General features: G+C 43.7%; 1 protein-coding gene across 1 annotated transcript in view; it reads left to right on the forward strand.

The window, feature by feature from the left end:
* Nucleotides 1–2376: 2376 nt before the first annotated feature.
* rev3l (REV3 like, DNA directed polymerase zeta catalytic subunit) overlaps nucleotides 2377–21543 on the forward strand; it is a 104093-nt gene continuing 84926 nt past the window's right edge. Inside the window, exon 1 of the mRNA XM_034232846.1 lies at nucleotides 2377–3399. Coding sequence (XP_034088737.1) covers nucleotides 3261–3399 — 139 coding nt within the window. The 5' untranslated portion in view covers nucleotides 2377–3260. The remainder of the gene's footprint in view (nucleotides 3400–21543) is intronic.

The raw sequence follows: 21543 nt of genomic DNA on the forward strand, positions 1-21543 counted from the left end.
AAGAAAATTGTGATAACTTTTTTAGTAAAATTACAGAATTCAAAAAGACAATAGATGATCCTTTTAAACAGTATATGGACGATCGACTAAAAATTGAAGAATTAGATAGTGCATTACTGCAAATGTCTGGTGGCAAATCACCAGGGCTGGACGGTATAACCATAGAGTTCTACAAATATTTTTGGTCAGATGTGCGAAAAATGCTTTATAAGGCTTTCACAGATTGCATTTCAGCAGGAAACCTTTCGTCAACCATGAAACATGGTCTTATTACCTTAATTCCAAAACCAAATAAAAATAATCTTTTGTTGGATAATTGGAGACCTATTACCCTACTATGTAATGATTACAAACTGTTAGCACATGTTTATGCTAACAGGTTAAACTCAGGTCTGAATCAACTAGTAGATGAATGTCAATCAGCCTTTATTAAGGGCAGAAGTATTCATAACCATACCAGACTGATATTGGATATGCTCGATTACCAGGAGTTTATTGATACTGAAGGTCTCGTACAATTTCTGGATTTTTACAAGGCTTTTGATACTGTTGAACATTCCTTTTTAATGGAAACTATAACATTTCTGGGATTTGGGGAACATTTCTGCAACATAATTAGGATGCTCTATTCGGACATCTATAGTTCTGTATCTTTGAACCCTGGCGCATGCGCACCTCCGCAAAAAAATGAGCACCGGGTCATTTGAAAAAAGGCGCATTTGCGTACCAACATTGAGAGAGAGAGAGGAGAGAGAGAGAAGAGACAGAAGGGAGAAGAGAAAATAGAGAAGAGAGGAGATAGAAGAGAGGAGAGAGAAGAGAGGAGAGAGAGAAAGATATTTGCGAGTCGCATATGAACTCAGGGTCGGCTCCGTAGCACTGGCGTAATAGATGTTCGCCAAGGGCGCCAGATCCGGGGAGCCGCTGCGCTGTCAGCTCTGGGAGGGAAAAACAATTTTTTGACCGTTGGGGTTCATCCTAATTTTCGGCCTTGATGTAACAACATTCATAATTAAGTAAATGTAACACCCTTTTCACCCCGGTTACACGTTTCATTTGCCCTGTACGATGGGCGCTGTAAGTGATGAAAATGGGGGATGTTGGCTTATCTGGCACCCGCAGCTCACAGTCAAAGTGCGAGTGAGCGAGGGATCGAGGGAGGGTGCACCGGTTCCGGCGCTGTTGTTATTAGCATCTGGTGCTAGCTGCTCTAACGGATATAAGAAGAAGATGTTTCTACAATAATGTGGAGGGAGAGTCCTCTCCAGTCAGACTGAGAGGCTGATAACTACAGCTCAGTGAGGTAAAGGACTCTGAGTGTTTAGATAGTTCACTTTAGTCTAAGTTGTCTCAGTGGGTCTCAAACGGTTTGATCACAATTTATGTAAACACATATTTCCAAGGCACTCCTTTATAATTATTGGGATAAACAGGTTTGAAATCATTCCAATGCATACTATAGGACAGTAAACCAAAAATATCCTTTAAAACTGGAAAGATAACAAAAAATGCATAAATATATAAATGTTAAGGTAAAATAAGATATGAACAACAACAATAAAATAAGTTACATTAATTTGTTATTGGCTATGGTAGGTTATTGGTTATGTTCACATACTTATGTGATTACATCCACTTGTCTAAGATGACAACAGAGACTTTCGACCCAAAACCAGCTGTTGACTTGTGGATGCAAGCAGCTAATCGCAGACTCAACCAGAGAGAAAGTAGGAGGCCTACATCATCAGCTACCATGTCTGACAGAGAGGAAGACAGTGAGGAGAACAGTCAGGAGTGTAGTGATGACAGCTTGTAGGATTACTGGTCGTGCTAATGTTGTCTTGTGTTCACCTCTGCATGTGTGTTCTGTGTTCACCTCTGCATGTGTGTTCAGTGCCGTGTGTCTGGCAAATAAAGTCCAGACCCCCTCAAAAGTTACGGTTTATTTCATTTTAAGGATGAGCACCAAGCAACATCTCCAGGTGCTCCTTTGAGAACCAGGGCAAAAAAGTTATGTGCAACCCTGGTTATAAAGGAAGTTTGAAACCTCCTTTCCTTTCATTTGGAGAATTGGAACGGCACTTATCATGGCTGCCAGTGACATACTTCCGGGTCATTTCACTTGGTTAGGAAGGTTCCTCAGCTAAATGGACTATTGGAATGGGCCCCCGCAGTCTCTTCTCCTAAGTCCTTTTTAATTCTCCTATCCACTATCCCTTAACCCCGTGACGTTTCACTCAGAGGTCAAGGAATAGGAGATAGGGTTAGAATTTAGGAGCTGATTTTTGGATTATCCGAACGAAACCACAGACTTTTTTCCCACTCGTAAAAAAAAAGGTGTATTCGTCGTGTGACTGCGCGTGCCGAACCGTGACGTCCGAACCGTGACGGTACGGGACGAATACGGATACCGTTACACCCCTAATTTGAACCGGTTATAGCAGAGGACAAAACCAAAAGACAGTTTTTCTATTCAACCCTACCCTGTGGTAAATTATTCGAAAGAGATCACGAAGATGTCTCGTGCTGGATAAATAGGAGCCGCACTTCTGCACACACTTACCGTTAGCCGTGTTACGTAAGACAACTGATATGTCACAGTCTTTAACAACTGGCCACAAAACAGACGTGCCAGATGTACAACTTTCAACAAAAAGGTCACTGAGGTGCTTTTTGTGACTGACACGTTTTCCCCCCGCTTTTATTCTGAAAATGTGGTCGGAAGTTATTTTCGTATGCCCAGTAAGCAGCTTACCTCGCTCATATGTTGGCTAACGGGTGCTAGCTAGCCTGTTATGGAAGCAGCAGCGGCTGAGGGGCTGATACAGCGGGACTGGCTGGCTGGGACTCGTTCTGAGGCGTGAATTGGACAACTAACGCAACCGGAAGCCTGGGCACCGTCTTCCTGGCTGAAAACAAAAACACCAGAGAGCTGAAATCAGCCACAATCACAAGCTCAACATGTACCTGACAGCTGAGAAACGTCCAGTGACTCGCCTCCGTCGAGTGTAGCTCCCCCAGCCGCCGCAGAACCTATACGGCGGCACGTCGTCGCGCGCTGGAGCCACGGGAATCTTTGTTGGCATTTTTTCATGGGAAACAGCCGGGCTCCCCCTCTACGCTGTCGTTGTTTTACCGCCGTGACAACACTCCCTTTGGCTGGTATTGACTGGCTGCCGAGGTGCCTGCATCTTATGGACACCGAGCTGTAGTGATTCTGCTTTTTGACGGTCGGTCCCTGTTTGTCGGACGCAGCAGTCATGTTTGCTGTGCGCATCGTCACCGCAGACTTCTATCTGGCGAGTCCCATTAAAGACCTGGACGTCTGCTATTCTGAATTCAGGGAGAGCGTCGTAAAGAAAGTGCCGGTGGTGCGGATATTTGGAGCTACGCCTGCAGGTTAGCCGGCTCTTCTGTTACAAGTGTTTTTATTTATTTTCGCTAATGGTGGCTGTGCTTTCTGGTAGCGGTCCTCGTGGCATGTTGTGTGTTTGTGGCCGCCGACACGCGCACACTAACGCGTCGGTTCTGTATGGTGAAGGAAATGTAACGGGTCTGATATAACATGTCAACAGGAGGGTAATGTCGGGCGATGCAGTGTAGCAGCCGCTATTGATTTGCATACACGCGGGCTGCGGGCAGCGGTGGTATTCCTCCTCTGCCCCTCCTCACGAGGCTGCTTTGTTTTCGCTCCCCTGCTCCATCATGGCATGTGGCGGCGGAAAGCTCTGCTCTCATGGCTCGACCCGAGCCTTTACCTGCCTCGTGTGGCATTCAGGGACCGCTAACAGCAACCCCTTATGTTGGTTCTGTTGTGGTGAAAGCAACCTGTGGAGTGGTTCACAACATGCTGCTCCTCTTTCAGCTTTCCTTAATTCCTCTGCAATACATGTAAAACTACAGTGGTAGACGAAAGATAACGGAACTGTGTTAATGCCAAGTGTGTGACTGCAGCAAGATAAACGGCTATACATTGTATCATTAGCATAGCTTAAGATACATTGAGCGTTATGTAAAAGCCCAACGTTTCAATTGTGAAGACGGTCTAAATATGTAGAAGCCATTATGACTGTACATCTAATGGATATAACGAGGTAAACCTGTTGAACAGAATCCCACATTGTGTAAAAATACATGTGCAGTGCATATTGACTTCATAAGCTTAGGCAAGACTATGGCTATATATGGAGAAAAGGTCATGGCTTGCAGATTTCAACTTTGTAAATCATAATATGCATACACACATTTTGCAAAGGAGGAATTATATCAAGAGTATGGCTTTGAAATGTGGCACATGCCCAGCTCTCTAATAAAGCCATTACAGCCAAGCACTCAGGGTACCTAAATCCCCAAGCCGCAAAACAAAAGATTCATTTTCGGAACAATGGCACATCATTGTCACCCTGACATGTCCTCCTGCGAAGGCTGTGCCATGTATTCAACCATATATGCTAGGTGAAAACAATAATAGTAAAGTTATTGTGTATAATTTTAGCAGGATTACACAGACTTTCCCCCCAAGCTATGACAATGCTCCTCTGAAGGACCCAGGGCAGTGTCCAACAGGATGTCCCTCAGTAAGGATTTACAGCAGAGAATTGAGGCACTGTGGGTCAGGGGGGTGGCACTGGCAGGTCTAATTTGGTTCTGTATGCACGTTTGCATGTTTTTGTGCTGATATGAGACACACACACACACACACACACACACACACACACACACACACACACACACACACACACACACACACACACACACTGCAGCAGCCCTGGTATCTTGACAGTGAGGATGTGTACTTTAGGGTGCTATGAGATTAATCAAGTTATGTTTGAAGGCAGGGTACATGGTCTTGACATTTGGTTTTGATTCAACATATATATATAATAGCATCATTTTATTTATGTTTCTGGCCGGTATTAATGGCTGCAATATTGCTGAGTGCAAAAAAGCCAAAAAGTGTAGCGTTTGATGTCTTTTGTCATCATAAATGACATAACTTTGTATTTCGCACTGTTGGTCAGACAATGCAAACAATATGAAAATGTCCCCTCAGGGTTTTTGAAGTTGTGAAGAGCATTATACAATAAATGCTAAAGATATACATGACAAATATGATTTTAATTTAGAACTTGTCCACAATAAAAGAAACATCTGGCCTTTTCTAACCTTCCCATGAATGTCCTATTTCTGATTATAAGTCATGGTGGCTTTGCACTTACACAGCTGGCTGTTGGTCCTGTAAGTACTAAGCAGTTAGTTAAAAAGCTAATCCCTCACCTGGAAGAGGCTGGGTGCACTGAGAGAATCCTTCTTTTCAATGGATACCCACAAGCCCCCCCACCAATAACAGAAGTGCTCCCAATCCAATTGCTTAAAAATGCAAATCATGCAGACATTTCACAAAACAGAGATCTATCTATCTATTTATTTATTTATATATATATGAGCACACATTGTCTCACAAGTAAAAAAAACCCTCCTTAAAACAACAGTCAAGTGTACAGTCCACTGTCATACAAAGACCCAGATGCCTCAACAGGCCATATCCAAATCTGTATTTCAAAGATTTCGAGCAAGGAACACCAACATGTTTGCATTGTCGGGCAAATGCATCTTTGATTGTAAACTGTCGGGAAGGTGGGGGCTCTCCATCCAGCGCGAAACACACACACACCCGCAGCCTGGCTGGGAGTTTGTGTGTGTGCCCAGGCTGAGTTCCGTGGTGTCTCGCCGACCCCACACCAGTGAGCCAGCTCACACTGTCCCGCTCCTCGCAGAAGCGAGCCTCGCAACGTCCCGCCGAGTGTGTGTGAGGAAGTCCACGGATTGGTCCAAACGTAACGGCTCTGCGGACATAACGTCACTATACCCGAAATACGTTACTATACCCAAGAAGTAAACAATGGAAAAAGAGAAATCTCCAACAAGGCGTTCTGGGGCAGCATAGACAGGTCTTCTCTGTGTTAGAGTTTTACTCCCTACAGGGTGTACTTTGAGGGTTTGTGACTCTGCAGACCGTTTACATGCAGAAAAACCTTCATAACACTCAAGTGGACGGGTAATAACCGGAAAAGCATGACATGAGACCTTTAAGATTGTTTGTGTGCTGTCACATATGTTAACTTGAAAGTGCCAACAATTCAAACTTTTTTCTTTTTACTGACAGATTCTAGTTGCCTTTTTACATTGATTGAGCTGATAAGTACATGTATGTTATTGTTATTCAACAATTTAGATAGATAGTTAAGTATAGTGAGTACAAGTACAAGAAGTTATTTCAGTAAGGAGAGAAAAAGGAGTCCATAACTAGTAGTGTAGTTTTTAAAGTTGAAGGTTTATTTTCTTTTCCATGGTTAAATTGATGCATTTGCCAGGTACAAAAATGATGGCCCAATTGCACTATTTATAGAAGATAAAATGCAATCCAAAAATGTCCTTAACCCCAAGAGGGTATCACCTATTTTGCCCCTCGAGCGTTTGCATGTCTTCTCGGTTCTCATTTAATATATCACTTGTAGTCGGATTTCTAAATTTCCAGAAATGAAATTACATCACCATCTGGAACACATTGAAGTGTGCAGAGTTCAATCAATCAATCAATGTTTATTTATATAGCCCAATATAGGGGTGGGCGATATGACAATATATATCGTCGTGACAATATTAGGTCTCCACGATATGCTTTTTCAGAGATATCGTATCTATCGTGAAAAAAAAGACATGCTCTAAAGCTGTCTAGTCAGGATTCGGACAGTATGTGTCATGTATTGTCTTGGTTGATTCTGTTGGCTTATATTTTATTGTATTTGCGTGCATATGAAACGCTAACCATTCCCATTGAGATCATTAAAACTGTCATTTGAACGGCTAGGGTTAGGGTTAGCCAACACACTCTCACTCCATAATCGTCCAGGAGCGACGCTTGGTCAGGGTCCCGTGGCGTGCAGTTGTGACGCTCCTAGGCTCCTTCAGCTTCATAAAGAGACGCAAATAGCTTTCAACTGATTGCAATGTATTCCCATCTGCGGCGGGATTTGACGCTCATGGAAGCACGGCATTCCTTTGTGTCGGCTGCCCTTAAAGGCAATGTGAGCGTCCATTCTCATTGGATAACGGAGAATTGTACACCCGGAAGTAAGTATTCCTCTTACTGTCGATTGATTTTACAGTGATATCTGCACTACTCATCGACTAAAAAACACCAGATTATCCTTGTTGATTACACAATATTGATTGGTTTAAATTGTGTGCAATGCTTTTGTATTTTTCCCCTTCGATTCGGAGAAACACATTTTTTTTCGGAGTAAAGGATGGCAGAAGACACTACACTACCCAGAATCCCCAGCTATCGTTTGGACTACACCATGTGCTCTGTGCTTGTACTGTTAAGTAACTTGAAAAATAACCATAATAACCGACATGAAAAAATATCGTGATATATATCGTCTATTGTGATACTGCTTGAAAAATATCGTGATAATATATTTTTCAATATCGCCCACCCCTAGCCCAATATCACAAATGTTACATTTGTCTCAGTGGACTTCACAGTTTGTACAGAATATCAGTATGACAATACGACACCCTCTGTCCTTAGACCCTCACATCGTACAAGGAAAAACTTCCAAAGAAAACCCACAGTTTAAAGGGAAAAATGGGAGAAACCTCAGGGAGAGCAACAGAGGAGGGATCCCTCTCCCAGGACGGACAGACGTGCAATAGATGCCGTGTGTACATTTAAAAGATAATACATTTGCAACATAGGTTGCACAGAATGCAGAGTTCTGTTTCGCTGTAGCCCTGAAATGGGCAACACCCACCAAAAAGGATTTGCTTTATATTATTTATTTCCTGTTTTTTGTCAGTGATTTCTTTCCCATGGGAGGAATTCATGAGCAGTTTTACTTTGTGTGTCGGCTTTTATGTCTTCTGCGTGTTTACCCTGCTGTAAGTGGTCAGCAGTGAATGCACCATGTGGCTCTGGCTACAACCCCAGGCCTCGTATTCCCTGTCCTCCCCTGACCTAAGCCCTGCACACTCCCACCAATCAGCCCTGTGTAATTCAACGCCACGCTTCCTGCTTTTTTTCCCTCCCCTCTTTGTTAGCATCTGGTAGCCCGCCCGCCTGGGTTGCACAATACTTTACCTGCATTGCTCAAAGAAATGTGGGAAAGGCATCTCTTTGTTGTGAAAATTACAATTTTAAATAGTATTGTTTTATGCTTATTAATAATCAGCTCCATGGGCATTATTTTTGTGTAGAAGATCTCCCAGGGAGGTAAACCTCAAGCCCCTTTCCACACCGCTAAGGCTTGCTGTTAAGGGGGCTGTAACCTTTTGAGGTTTGATCTTCACCCTTGATGCTGACAAGCCCAGCCCAGATGTACTGACCCCCCCCCCCCTCCCCCCCCCGGGCCCCATGACAGCAGTAGCTGCAGTTCTTTGCTCAGACACATGCACCGAAGTGTTTACTGGGTGCGTGTAAGAGTAGCGAGGGAGGGGGTGCATGACGAATTGACCTGAATGAGGGGGCCATGCATTAAAGCACATGGCAGAATAAAACGGCCCCCATGGTGAGCTCTCCGGGGGAGCCTTTAATGCCATCTGAAGGAATTCCTTCCATTAATAGGATAATGAGCAAATCCAGAAGGACTGTGAGTCATTAGGCAGAAGGTCATTGTCCCCTGAACTGTTTACCCCCCCTTCAGTCTCTCAGGTTCCTTTACCATCCTCTAACTGCTGCTCCAGTTATTTTTAATGACTCTGTTGGGGCTTTCACACCAACGCGGTTCCAGGGACGGTTCGGAGCTAGAGCCTGAAAAGCACAGTTTTTTCCTGTTCACACTGCAGCGGAGCCAGCTCTAAGCTCCGAAACCCGGTGCTTTTCAAGCACCAAAAAATTGTCGGTCTAGAAGCAAGAACCGCATACGTCGGAGGCGGGGGCGGGATCAACAGTTTATGGCGAGTATGGCAAATGAAAGTTGTAATGAGCAGTGGCGCTGAGAAAAGTGATTAGAACGATTTTTTTTCGCCGGTCAACATGTCCGTTAAAGTTTAAATCTTCCGGACAAAATTAGAAAAGTGCCGGTCAGAGGTCTTCTTTGTTATTTATTGAGCTTTAAAACAAATTGATAACGACTCTATATAATAATATAAGAATAATAAACGGAGCCTCTCTTTTCCTCCCCCTCTTCTGAGAGCCCAGCAGCTGATCTCTGAGCAGGAGAGGCGGGGCTATTGCTTCAACGCTATCAGGAAATGATCGTATAGGCCGTAAACACGGAGCCGTTTGCCCCCCCAGAGCGGTTCGTTCGCAGATCTACCCACCTTGGGACCCGTTATTGTTTAATGCGTTTCCATGTCGGCCTCGTGTGGCCGAACCGTCTATATGAAAGAGAACTGTAGCGGATGTGACCGTTATTGTCCTCGTGTGGCTGGGGCCTAACACTACCATTCCCCTTATGTCTCTATTGCAGGGGCGTTTCATTATCCAAAGCATTCTGTGCTATCTGGTTTCAGAAGCTTGCCCAGACATAGTCAGGGTAGCCACAGTGAAGAGTTTTATTAAGGTAACAGGCTATGAGGCCTCCCCTCCCTTTCACACAGGCCTGTGTGAGCCGTGTATACGTGGGAGGAGGATTTGTCTCTCCTTAAATACCTCATACTAGGGCTGCACGATTAATCTAATCGCAATTGTAATCACAATATCAATCAATCAATCAATGTTTATTTATATAGCCCAAAATCACAAATGTTACATTTGTCTCAGTGGACTTCACAGTTTGTACAGAATATCAGTATGACAATACGACACCCTCTGTCCTTAGACCCTCACATCGTACAAGGAAAAACTTCCAGAGAAAACCCACAGTTTAAAGGGGAACATGGGAGAGACCTCAGGGAGAGCAACAGAGGAGGGATTCCTCTCCCAGGACGGACAGACGTGCAATAGATGCCGTGTGTAAATTGAAAAGATAATACATTTGCAACATAGGTAGTCCAAATGTTTGGAAATGCATGTGTGTATAATAAGAAGATGAATCCACGAAGATATCCATCCAGGACCTATGATCCAGGACCACAGCCACGACTCAAGATCCAGGGCTCGCGATGCAGGACACAGGACCGCAGGATCATCCATGACTCCGGATCCCGCCGTAGATAGACACCAAAAAGAAAGACGTTTGGGGAAGCTGGGTTAATCGGAACTAGTGTTGCACAGTGTACCGATACTTGAAAGGTACCGCGATACCCTGCCGTTAAAAACGTTACGATTCCTCCGTTTCATTAGTATCGGTACTTTAAGAATGACGGGGAAAAGTACTCCGGTGAGAAAGCGCCGTTTCAATAAGAGCCGTGTGTGTTCAGCGCTCTGCTGCCACTCCCTGCACTGCAGCCGTGCCTGCAGTCCCTCCCCTCTCAAGCACGCCCTAAGTGCCTCCCCTCTCTCGTGCACGCTCTAGCTGCCAGAGCATGTGAGAAAACGAGAAGCATGGCTGCAAGTGCGAGTGTAACTGCCGCTGCACCTCGGCTTGTTGACAAAAAAGACGCCAGAAGCGAAATGTGGAAGTATTTGAGCTATATCTCTGATAGTGAGGGCAAGCCTACGGACACCACGAGGCCTGTCTGTAAGACATGTTTTAGATCCCTGCAAACCAAGGGAGCCAACACATCAAATTTGGCTAAGCACGTCGCCAACCGGCATCCAGAGCTGTTTAAAGAATTACAGACAGACAGGTTAGCGAATGTGATAGATAACATAATTACATCATGCTCAAGCCCTCAAATCTAAGTCAAACTAGTGTAATTTATTTTCTGACAAACGAGGCAATTAATGGCAATGATAACTGTCTAATATGGCTATCTTTTTAGCTAACTTACCAATGTGGCTAACATCTGCAATGTACATTTGGTCAATAATTATTTATATTACTGTACTATTACATTAATAAAATATAAAGTTAACTATCAAAGAAATCACAAACTCAAGTATAAAGAAGAGACCATGTTGTAAGAAAACACTTAACAGATAAACTACAATTGTATTGATCATGAAAATAATAAAAGACAAGTATCGAAAAAGAATCTGAATCGCAATTCTTCACTTGGTATCGGTATCGAAACCAAAATGTTGGTATCGTGACAACACTAATCGGAACATGAGAGTACACAGGTACAGACAGAGAGAAGGATATGAGCCTCTGCGGTTGTATAAATGCAAAAGGCTATGATTTAAATAAATAAAGAGTGTGTGAATGTGACAATGTATTCTCTGTTTGTGTGCAGTCTCATCATGTACGCATATGCTGCATAGCCGGCAGTGAAACCTGTGCTGTGTTTGGTCACATGACAATCCACTGTGCAGACCAGAGAACAGAGACTATCGGAAATGGATGCTAACGCTAACCAGCAGTTGTCTTTATATATATATATATATATATATATATTATACAATGTATATTTGGCATCAGCCCCAGATGGAGGCAAGATTTAAGGCTCTGGATTTGTAGTCATCTCTAACCTTGTTTCACATTTTTGTCCAAAAGATCAGGTTAGTTATTAATACCCGTAGGTTGATTTAGTTTGCAGATAAAAATACATTGGATCCATCCTAACACACATTGTAAAAACAACACAGACAACAGGCAAATCTCTAATAAAAGTATACACCCTGAGTCATCAATAGGCGCTTTCACACCGGAGTACTTTTACCAGGAACTAGGCCGATAGTTCTTGGGATTTTGGTTTCACACCAAAAAGATCTGGAACTAGAACCTAGTTTGCGCAAACCTTTTCACCCCCAGATAGTTCCTGCTAGAGAGGTGGTATTCTCCTGGGGAGGAAATGGTTCGTGGGTGTGTCGGCCACACTAACAATTTCTGATTGGCTGGGCGAATTTCAAACCACGCCCCATTAAACTCCGAAAAGTTTTGTGAAGCCGCCATTTTATTTGCTCGCATTAGCCCAACGCACCAATGGAGAGAGACTAACTTATGGGAACACAAAATAAAACATGGGAGCGGTGGAGTGATGAGGAGGTGTCGGCGCTTCTGGTGATTTACTCGAAGACGCTACCCAGCAGCTTCTACTGAAGCCAGTCCCCAACTCCGGGGGACTCGGACTTCGGGTGGCAGTATAAGCCGTGAAGTTGTTTGCGGCCTGCCAGTAAACCCAAAGCAGAAGAAGAAGTGACGTCAGCGGCTTTATTTGCGTAATCCTCCCTCAGGGACTTATTCCGGTGTGTGACCACCTAACTCCACAAATATCCAAAATCACATCGTTTTTCTAGAACAGATTACAAATCGCCTGAAAATGGTACAAACAAGTGGCAACATGTGTGATCAAGGTGTTGCGCTGGGCTATATCATGCAATCGAAACTTAAGCCCGCTCCATTGCGGACATATTCCCGCGAGAGTGCGGAAAACTTTAATTAATTAATTTCAATTTTGAAATGTTACCAATATACTCACGGACCACTAGGGGGCGCTCACGGACCACACTTTGAGAAGCACTGATCGACAGGACAGTTCCAGGGACTGAAGAGTTCGGGGGCACTAAGTACCGGGAACTAAGTACCGCAAAGTACTTGGTGTGAAAGCGGCTATTCAGTATAGAGCTGGATAACCACTGTAACTGCCTGAGGTTCAGGGTCTCCAGGTTTAGCTGTGGCTCACTAATCAGTCTGCTGGACCTCTTTATGGTCTGAGGTAAAGAGTTTCTGCTCTTTAAAGGTAGGTTACCAAACCATGACATTAAAGAAAAGGACAGAATATACTCAATAAAAGCAAGATAAAACATGATCATCATGGTTTTGTCCAAGTAAAAATAAGACATTTTCCTAAGACGATACAAACGCTGGTGACCCCTTTTGCACACAGCTTCACAATTTGCTTCAAAGCTCAATTTTGAGTCAGTAATTGTCCCAAGATATTTGTATGATTGCACAAATTCCACTTTCTGATTCACGTTGGATAAGACTTCATGTATGTGGGGATGTCTTCCAAAATCAATGATCATGTCCTTGGTTTTGCTTATGTTCAGTTGTAGATAGGACTCCACAGTACCTGACAAAGTCGTCGATGACAGGGCCGTTGCTGGTCTCATTGTCCTGGAGCCTACTAACATACAGTCATTTGCATACTTTAATACAGTCCTATTTCCCAACATACTTTGACACATATTAGTGTAATTATGGCTACATGTGCACATCCTTGAGTGGGAGCTAACTTGGTCAGATAGGATCCCATTCAACCTCACTCTTTGTGTCTTATTGGTTTAAAAGAAAATCAAGATTCCAGCCCATAAGATTATTAGTTATTTCAAATTGTTCTAAAAGTCTGCCAATTAAAACACGAGGTTGAACGAGGAGGAAACATATGGACGGGTTGTTAGGTCACCAACCTTTTCCTCAGCTCCAGCAAAATCCAGTAGACACTATTTCAATTGCAATCTGAGAATAGGGGTTTCACGATTTAATCTAGTTTAGATTTATTGTTAATTAACTATTCAGACATTGCATTGCTCCTTCCACAGCTATAACAATGCACTGACATAAATAAAGACGGATCAATGATTGCTAGGCAAACTGACTGCCCTGCAGCAGTGATGTAGGCTTTCAGGAAAAATGGCTGCTTGTGTCCACGACAGTGCATGTAAAATCATGGTTGCTTACCACATGAGTGAACTGGAGCTTCAGTTGCTTATTTTGAGCATACAACAATTGGTTATTGTTGCAGCTGGGCAGCTTTTTAGGCACTTCAACCAGCAACCCTGAATTATCAGAATTGCTAGTTTGACACCAGGAACATCTTGAGCTCTTACGGCCCGTCCACACAGCAGCGTACGTTAAAGCTTTAACGCAGCTTCCCATTCACTTTGAATGGGGTGATGTCACGCTTTGCCGAACTGCATTGTGGTTCCGTTGCGGCACTTTGCCTCCGTTGCTCGCTTCAAAAGTTGAGAAAAGTTCAACTTTTCAAGCTTCGACGGAAGTGTCAGCCAATCAAATCATATGCCAGTACAAGCTCTAGCCAATCAAACCGCGTGCTTGTATGTCCGGGGTGGGAGATTCATGTGATTGGTTGTTGGTCGAGCTTCAGACAGGCCCGCCGGCAAGATTCAACGCACGCTGCTGTGTGGACGCTGCGTTTGAAGGTATAAGGAGGTAAATACTACTCTTTTATCTTGGCTATGCAAAATGATGTTGGCTAGACTGGTGGCGGTGATGAATCCAACCGACTGTAGTATGGCACACCCACACACACACCCACACTCACTCACTCACTCACTCACTCACTCACTCACTCACTCACTCTACTATCGATCTGTTGTCCAGTTGACATTTTAATTGTTTTGTCCAGAGTGATGGTTACATCAATGAGATGGAGTGAAGGGGGTTGGTGCTGAGTACCCTGCCCCCTCCCATCCTCTGAATGAACCAGTAGTCTGATAACCCCGCCCACAAACACCCGAAGGGTGAGCATAAAAAACAGAACTAACAGTCAATGGATCTTCACTCTGATGTCAGCTATATTATCATTGTTTCATTTTGATACTTGTGTATTTCAATATAAGACAGAGGGTTAACCCTATTAAACAGAAAGACGTTTATTCAGAAGCACAGATTCACTAGAATGCCAGTGCTTGTCCTTTATTTCCATGCTCCCCTGAGCAACAGGACTAATGTCCTCTGAATGAGGTCTGCATGTAGTAACAGGCTTGTCTGTAAATCGAATTGAATATGTTGTGTAGAATAAGCCACCAGGACATTAAAGTTGTGACACAGTAATTCTCCCAAAGATTTGTAGTTGCAGTTTCTTTCTTTGATGCAGTGCCTGCAGCAGGCTGCTGATCGGAGCTCATGTAGCAAAACCTAATGTTTTCCAAAGCAGGCATCTGTGATGTGGTTCTGAAGAGCGAGGCCCGAGTTGGCACGTGTGGCTGGGTCATTTCAGGTCCTCGCTCTTTCTGTCCTCCTGCACCATTGTCCCCTCAGAGAGAAAGAGGAGGGACCCATTCTGTCCACAGAGCTGATTAGAGGGAGACTTTCCCCCGGGCCTGGCACTGCTTCTGCAGACCTCTGCAGTGTTTCAGAGCAGATTAAGACCTTGTTGAAAGAGAATGAAATAATTTAGCAGGCAGATGAAAGCTTGTTGTGCAACGATGGGATTCCGTATAGAAATATGGAGTCAGATTTGGGTCAATATTCTAGCACGTAAAACAAGCTACTCACGAGCGGAAAATGTGCTTTTACACGCGCATAAAATGACACTCGCGCGCAGATTAAACCCCCGCGAGCGGCTATGCGCTCGCAAGCGAGATAGACAGCCCTATTGCTCCCTCGCGGGAGTGTCAGCCTCACTCGCTCGCGGAGTCTGTCTACGCGCGCGTGAAAAGTTTCTGACACTTTGGGGCGGAGCCACTGGACTTTGATTGACAGCTGCCAGGAAGCCCGGAGTTGCCAGGTTTGATAAATGCCTGAACTACCAAGAGCCGAGGAGTGACAGCTACAAGATCAGTTGGACGAGATTGAATGGTAAAGTCGTCTATAAAAAACTATTATATTCGTAAAGTGTACAGCTAATATATATATATATATATATCTCAATTCATTTGATATAACAAAATTACATTAATTCTAGGAGTGCAATACTTTTACAAACACTGTAGTAATAATATGCATTCATTATGACAATATCATGCTATTAATATAGGAGTGTTCTATAGTGTGTTTAAAAAACAACTACAGAAACACTATATATTATACTATTTAAAATAATATAGGAATACTACAAAGATCTAGATACAGAGTATTACTATTGAAATATTATAGGGCTACTATAGCTAATAAAATGGCACTACAGAAAAAACTATAGTAATACAATAGCTGGTGAAAAATACTACAGAACACTACAAACTTACTATAGGACACTATACAACTCTTATAGTATACTATAGTAATACTATAGTTCCTTTATAGTTCATTTCGTAAGGGAGGTGCAGACAGTAGCTAGCAGTTTTCGACAGATACAGCCCACTCAAAAATATATTGTTTTATATAAAATTAATTTATATATATATATATATATATATATATATATATATTAGCTGTACGCTTTACGAATATAATAGTTTTTTATGGACACATTTACCATTCAATCTCGTCCAACTGATCTTGTAGCTGTCACTCCTCGGCTCTTGGTAGTTCAGGCATTTATCAAACCTGGCAACTCCGGGCTTCCTGACAGCTGTCAATCAAAGTCCAGTGGCTCCGCCCCAAAGTGCCAGAAACTTTTCACGCGCACGTAGACAGACTCCGCGAGCGAGTGAGGCTGACACTCCCGCGAGGGTTTAATCCGCGCGCGAGTCATTTTATGCACGTGTAAAAGCACATTTTCTGCTCGTGAGTAGCTTGTTTTGCGCGCTAGAATATTGACCCAAATCTGACTCCATATAGAAACATTGTTGACATACGTGATCACCGTGTTGGGACTCCAGCAAGGTGGCAACTTGACATATAATGTGTTTGAAAAGCGTGTCAGGAACATGTTCTATCTAGTGTATAGTGAGGTTATTGTGTCCTTTGGATTTGAACACGTCACCTGGACGGTGGGACGAGGAGCCCAGATATATTACATTACATGACGTCACTTATAAGACGCTTTTATCCAAAGCGACTTCCATACATGCAGTACTGTGGGCAATCTCCACAGGAGCAATCTGGGGTGAAGTGTCTTTTCCCAGGCACACAACGACATGCAGTGGGACTCAAACTTGCTCTCCCTGATCCTAGGATCAGGGCATTATCCCACTGAGCCACAGCCTCCCAGATCCTCGTGGATTGTAAAAAAAAAACTGACATCCCTTTTTCAGAAAGGTTGATGCTCACTTCACTGTACATCACAACCACTAGACCATTTAGTGTTCATTTGTTCCCGGCTGCATCACAATCTGGCTATGCCCCAAAAAACATGTACATCTCTTAAAGAAAGAGTTACAATTGCCTTTACATGATTATGAGATGATCGCCGTCAACTTAAAACCATCACAATCAGACGGTTACTTAATAAGTATTATGTTAGTTAGTTTTGGCAGGCATCCTCGAGTCACAGCAATATCTCAGCTGTACTTTAGTGTGTGTTTCTCTGTGTCTCTATGGCTGTCGCTGTGTTAGACTGAGTGGGAGAGTAGGACATTGGAGGGAGGGATGCTAAGAACAACAGGGAGAGTTAGCATGTGTGTGAACCTCGCTTGCCCAACGCACCAGCCAAGCTGCCCTCTCTACGGTTGTGATGTGTGGCAAAGTGCTCGTCCTTAGAGCCAAGAAAAGGAGTTCAGGTAGAGCTTGGAAATTCCATCGAGAGCAGTCCATTGTATATACAATCTGTAGTACCCACTGCTTTTACCCTGCCCTCAGATAAGCACTGAACACCCCCCAAAGAAAGTCTATGTAACCTGTTTGGATCATTGAGATTATTCCATTTCCTTTTGGATATTTTCGTTCACACTTTTCTCCCCTTTCTTGCATCTTTTTCCTTTCCAATATGTCTTAATGTTTGTGTTCCGTATTGACTCATGTTTATCCCACAGTCTGTCAAGGTGCTCCATTTAGATCTGCCTAATTAGATCCCAGTGATCTAAATCTCCGGAAACTGAGGATCTGCAATTATTCCTTTGTGTGTGTGTGGTGTGTGTGTGTGTGTGTGTGTCCTCCACATTCCTTTGTTTTCCTCGACATGCTGTTCCAGTTTGGAGGGGTTTCACCTTCTCTCCCTGAATCACATCAGCATTTCCTTTCATCTCCCCCTCACTCCCCACTGCCCTCCGATTGTCCTGCACGGCCTCCACAGGAGAGCAGGCTCACAGAGGGGTGTTTACAACTCCTCACCCTGTCAACGCTGACCCCCTCCACTCAATACCTCCCACACCCTTTGAATCCCTCTCGGCCTCCACGTTCACCTTTCCTTCTTATCTTGCTGACTCACACTCGACTGCCTGAACATATTGGCAGTAATTTGTGGGGGCAACAAATGAGGGGGAGGGCACGCAGGGGGCAAGTGAAACGGACAGGTCCTTTGAGGGGCCGGGGGATTCCAGGGAAATGTACATTTGTAAGCCTTCCTGCTGAGTGCCGGCAGAGCAAACTGCTTTATATATTGTTCCGTGTAGTCTGTTCGAGTTGCACTTGTACCTTTTCTTGCATGCTTTTATTTTGGTGTGTGCATTTATTAGACAGACCCCAATGGGGGTTGATACAGGAAACAACAGGAAAGGTGACTTGCTAGCCTAGTATGCACCTAAACCACTAAGGTCAACATTACACTAGAAGAGAACTAATCGCATGACTTGTTATGTAACAAGGAGCCAGGGTTTGAAGCTGCTGCAAATGTTTGATTGATGGTTTACAGAAATAAATACACTTGTCTTCTCCCGCGCAGAAAGGCACTTCAATGTCTTTCTCATGTCCTGTTGATGCAGACTAAGCTCTTATTCCACCTCATCGTTCCCAGTACATCTCACTGCTCTTCTCTTCACTGTTGTTGCTGTTTTCCTCGCCCTCCTTCTTGTGACTTGCTGCAGGGCCAATGTGTGACCCCCCCCCCCCCCCCCCCCCCCTCCTGTGCTGTGCCTGGCCTACCATGTGTGTGTGTGTGTGTGCAGGCAAACACACCGCTGCTCCTCTTCCTCTGCCTCTGCTGAGAGGAGTTCAGCAGAGGTGATGGGGGATGAAGTGTCCTGGTTCAAAGGGTTCTTCCTGCTCAGTACACACACTGTTCTTGTTTTAGAATGCTGAAGTTTTATACAGACTTTCAATCAATCCAATTCAGAGGAAATAAAAAGCAAAGTTGAACTAACTAGTAACTTCTATTTCATGACTGCTTCCAACCTAGCAGGACACTCTCCTGTTACCAATGCATCTCACTTGTGTGGCTTTGAGCACCTTACGTATGTTGTTATCAATATAGATTGAATTGAAGGAGATGGGCTGATTCTATGGCATCCTTTGCTGCCTGTTCTTCAAAGTAATGCAGTTTAGTGTGAAGGCAGGAGGAGACCTTCAATGTGAAACTGGTGCTGACAATGAAAACAGATGTGTATTGCTGTTGTTATTGCGTTCATTGCAACAACACAATAGAAACATTGACCAGTATTAGGTATACAACTCAGTAGAATCACATGAGGCTTATTTAGGCCTGTTTGCACGTCATATATACTTACTCATTCAAGCTTGAGAGTTTCTCACACACACAAGTGCCACTGGCTGCTGGAATGATTCTGTAGGTTTGTTTGAGAGTGCACCTGTATTTAAGATACAGAGGTTTATTTAGCATTCCAATGCTCACAATCTTCCTGTCTGATCATTGGATGCTTTCTCAGACCACCAGTAGACTAGTTGTGTGTAATCCTGCATTTAAATGCCGTTTCCCCCTCAATATTATTGTCCTTTGTCAAATGTATCGCAGAAGTTACTAGAAAATGCAAACGCACGCATCGTGAATGGCTGATGCACTTTTCCCAATCCTGAAAATCTGTGTTTGACAGATATAATTGTGTGAGAGGAGGTTTTGAACTTGTCTGTGAGTGCACCCTGAGCCCCCCTCCAGGAGGTGTTTGTGTGCTGCCCACACTACAGTCTGACCCACACAGGATGAGCAGTAGCCGTGGTAACCGGGCATCTAGGTTGGACCAGCTCAATTTGGAGTTAGGTTTCATGTTTTTTGCAGCAGACTCTCCCTCCTCAGGTGACACGTTATTAATTGGACTAGTGAGCAGCTCGAGTGTTTCACATCATGCCAATATTTCATAAATCATGTTCTTACAAAACCCTCGGATTTCTCTTCCCAGTTTGTCTATTATTACAACACCACACCTGTATTTGTTTTATATCTTCCCAATATACAAGAAAATACTAGTATTGTAAACTTGTGATTAATGATCAAACATTATTATTGTGATTAACAGGATTACATGTTGTAATTGTTTGACAGCACTGGTGTTAACTGAGAACTGGGTAACTCTAAATAAACAACCTTTCTGTTTGCAAACACCAAATGCATTGCTGTACTGAACTGTTGAGAAGGCAACTGCTCTTTGTGGGCCGGAAATTAAAGAAGAAGAAATAAATGCAAATCACTACTGTATTTCCTTTTAGGCTTTTTGACATGTTCAGACCTCCTGGACTTGGTCAGTGGAAGCTTATTTGTTAACTTCCATCCAAGCAAAAAGCTCTGACTTATATGTAAGTGTCCTCTGAGGCTTTTATTGTGAAAAGTCACGGTGGGTGTAATGCTCTGAAACGGCTGTTGACAATAAGAAATCCAGGTCTACTGAGTGTCTTTTGTTAATGTAGGAACTAAGCAAAGGCCACGACTTCTATGATGTATTCCCTTTCCCTGTTAATGCAGGTTAATGCCAGGTGACGAAAGGGTCTTGGGAGTCACTAAAGAGATTTCACTCAAAGATCTATAGGAGCACTCTCCTTATCCCTTCTGTTCACTGTTTTAAGGAAATTACCATCTCATAAGTGAGCGTTTGATTCAAGTATGTTCTGATCATACAATTTATAAGGCACAGACTATGGATTCTTGATGCTAGAGGTGAAAACATATTCACGATCAACGTATTGCCAGGAGAGAAGACTCTGCTGTGCTAATCCCTTTCCATGAATGTCATGAATGGATTGACACATGCAAAGGAATAGCAGGTGTCTGCTGCAGCTGGAGCTTAGCGACAGGTCTGCTGCAGCTCTAACCACTGAGCTATATGGTGGCCCATGAATGCCAATCTTGCTGTTGATGTGAGCTTGTTCCAGTCCAGATCTGTCTGAGTGTACTACCCTGTTCTGAGCTCCATTCACACACAGGCAGACATACTGGAAACTGAATATAAGGAAAGCTGGGAAGAGCAGAGTGCATAGTCACAGCGTGGCCCCCAACAACACTCTGCAGCCAACCTCCATTTCAGGGTCTGCATTTCTGAGGATTGATGCGTTTTGACTTTGTGTGCTTAAGAAAGGTCTGGCATGAAGCATCTTCCATCTGGTCAGCCGGCCTTGTGTGCTCACATGACGGCTCTCCTGTCTCTCTGCCGGAGAGATGCCAGCAACTGGGAAATGCTGGCTACAAAGTGGTCATTAAGAAAATTGGGAGGCTGGTTCTGTTCCCTGTCATGAAACTGGGGCAGGGGGACAATGAATTGGTTCCCATTCAACTGCTTACTCCCATCAGAGCCTTCATGTTGGACCCAGGTGCAACTGTACCTACCTTCTTGCATTGTCACAATTACAATGATTTGACAAAGCCAGTGTCGGGATCAATCAGTTCTTTACACACAAGCAGTCAGAGGCAGCACATTGACGGCTGCTTCATTAAATTAGACTTGTTCCAACTTTTACACTTAACTGATCTTAAACATATGATGCACGCCCACTGATGGAATATTTTAGAACAGTCAGACTTTACATCGTTTATTTTTCTGAATTGTTGTTGCCTATCTAAGGAATGCTACCTGCTGTCATCAGAGCCAGTGTTATGTTTGCTAGA

This window comes from Gymnodraco acuticeps, unplaced genomic scaffold (genome assembly GCF_902827175.1).
Source record: "Gymnodraco acuticeps unplaced genomic scaffold, fGymAcu1.1, whole genome shotgun sequence".
NCBI lineage: Eukaryota > Metazoa > Chordata > Actinopteri > Perciformes > Bathydraconidae > Gymnodraco > Gymnodraco acuticeps.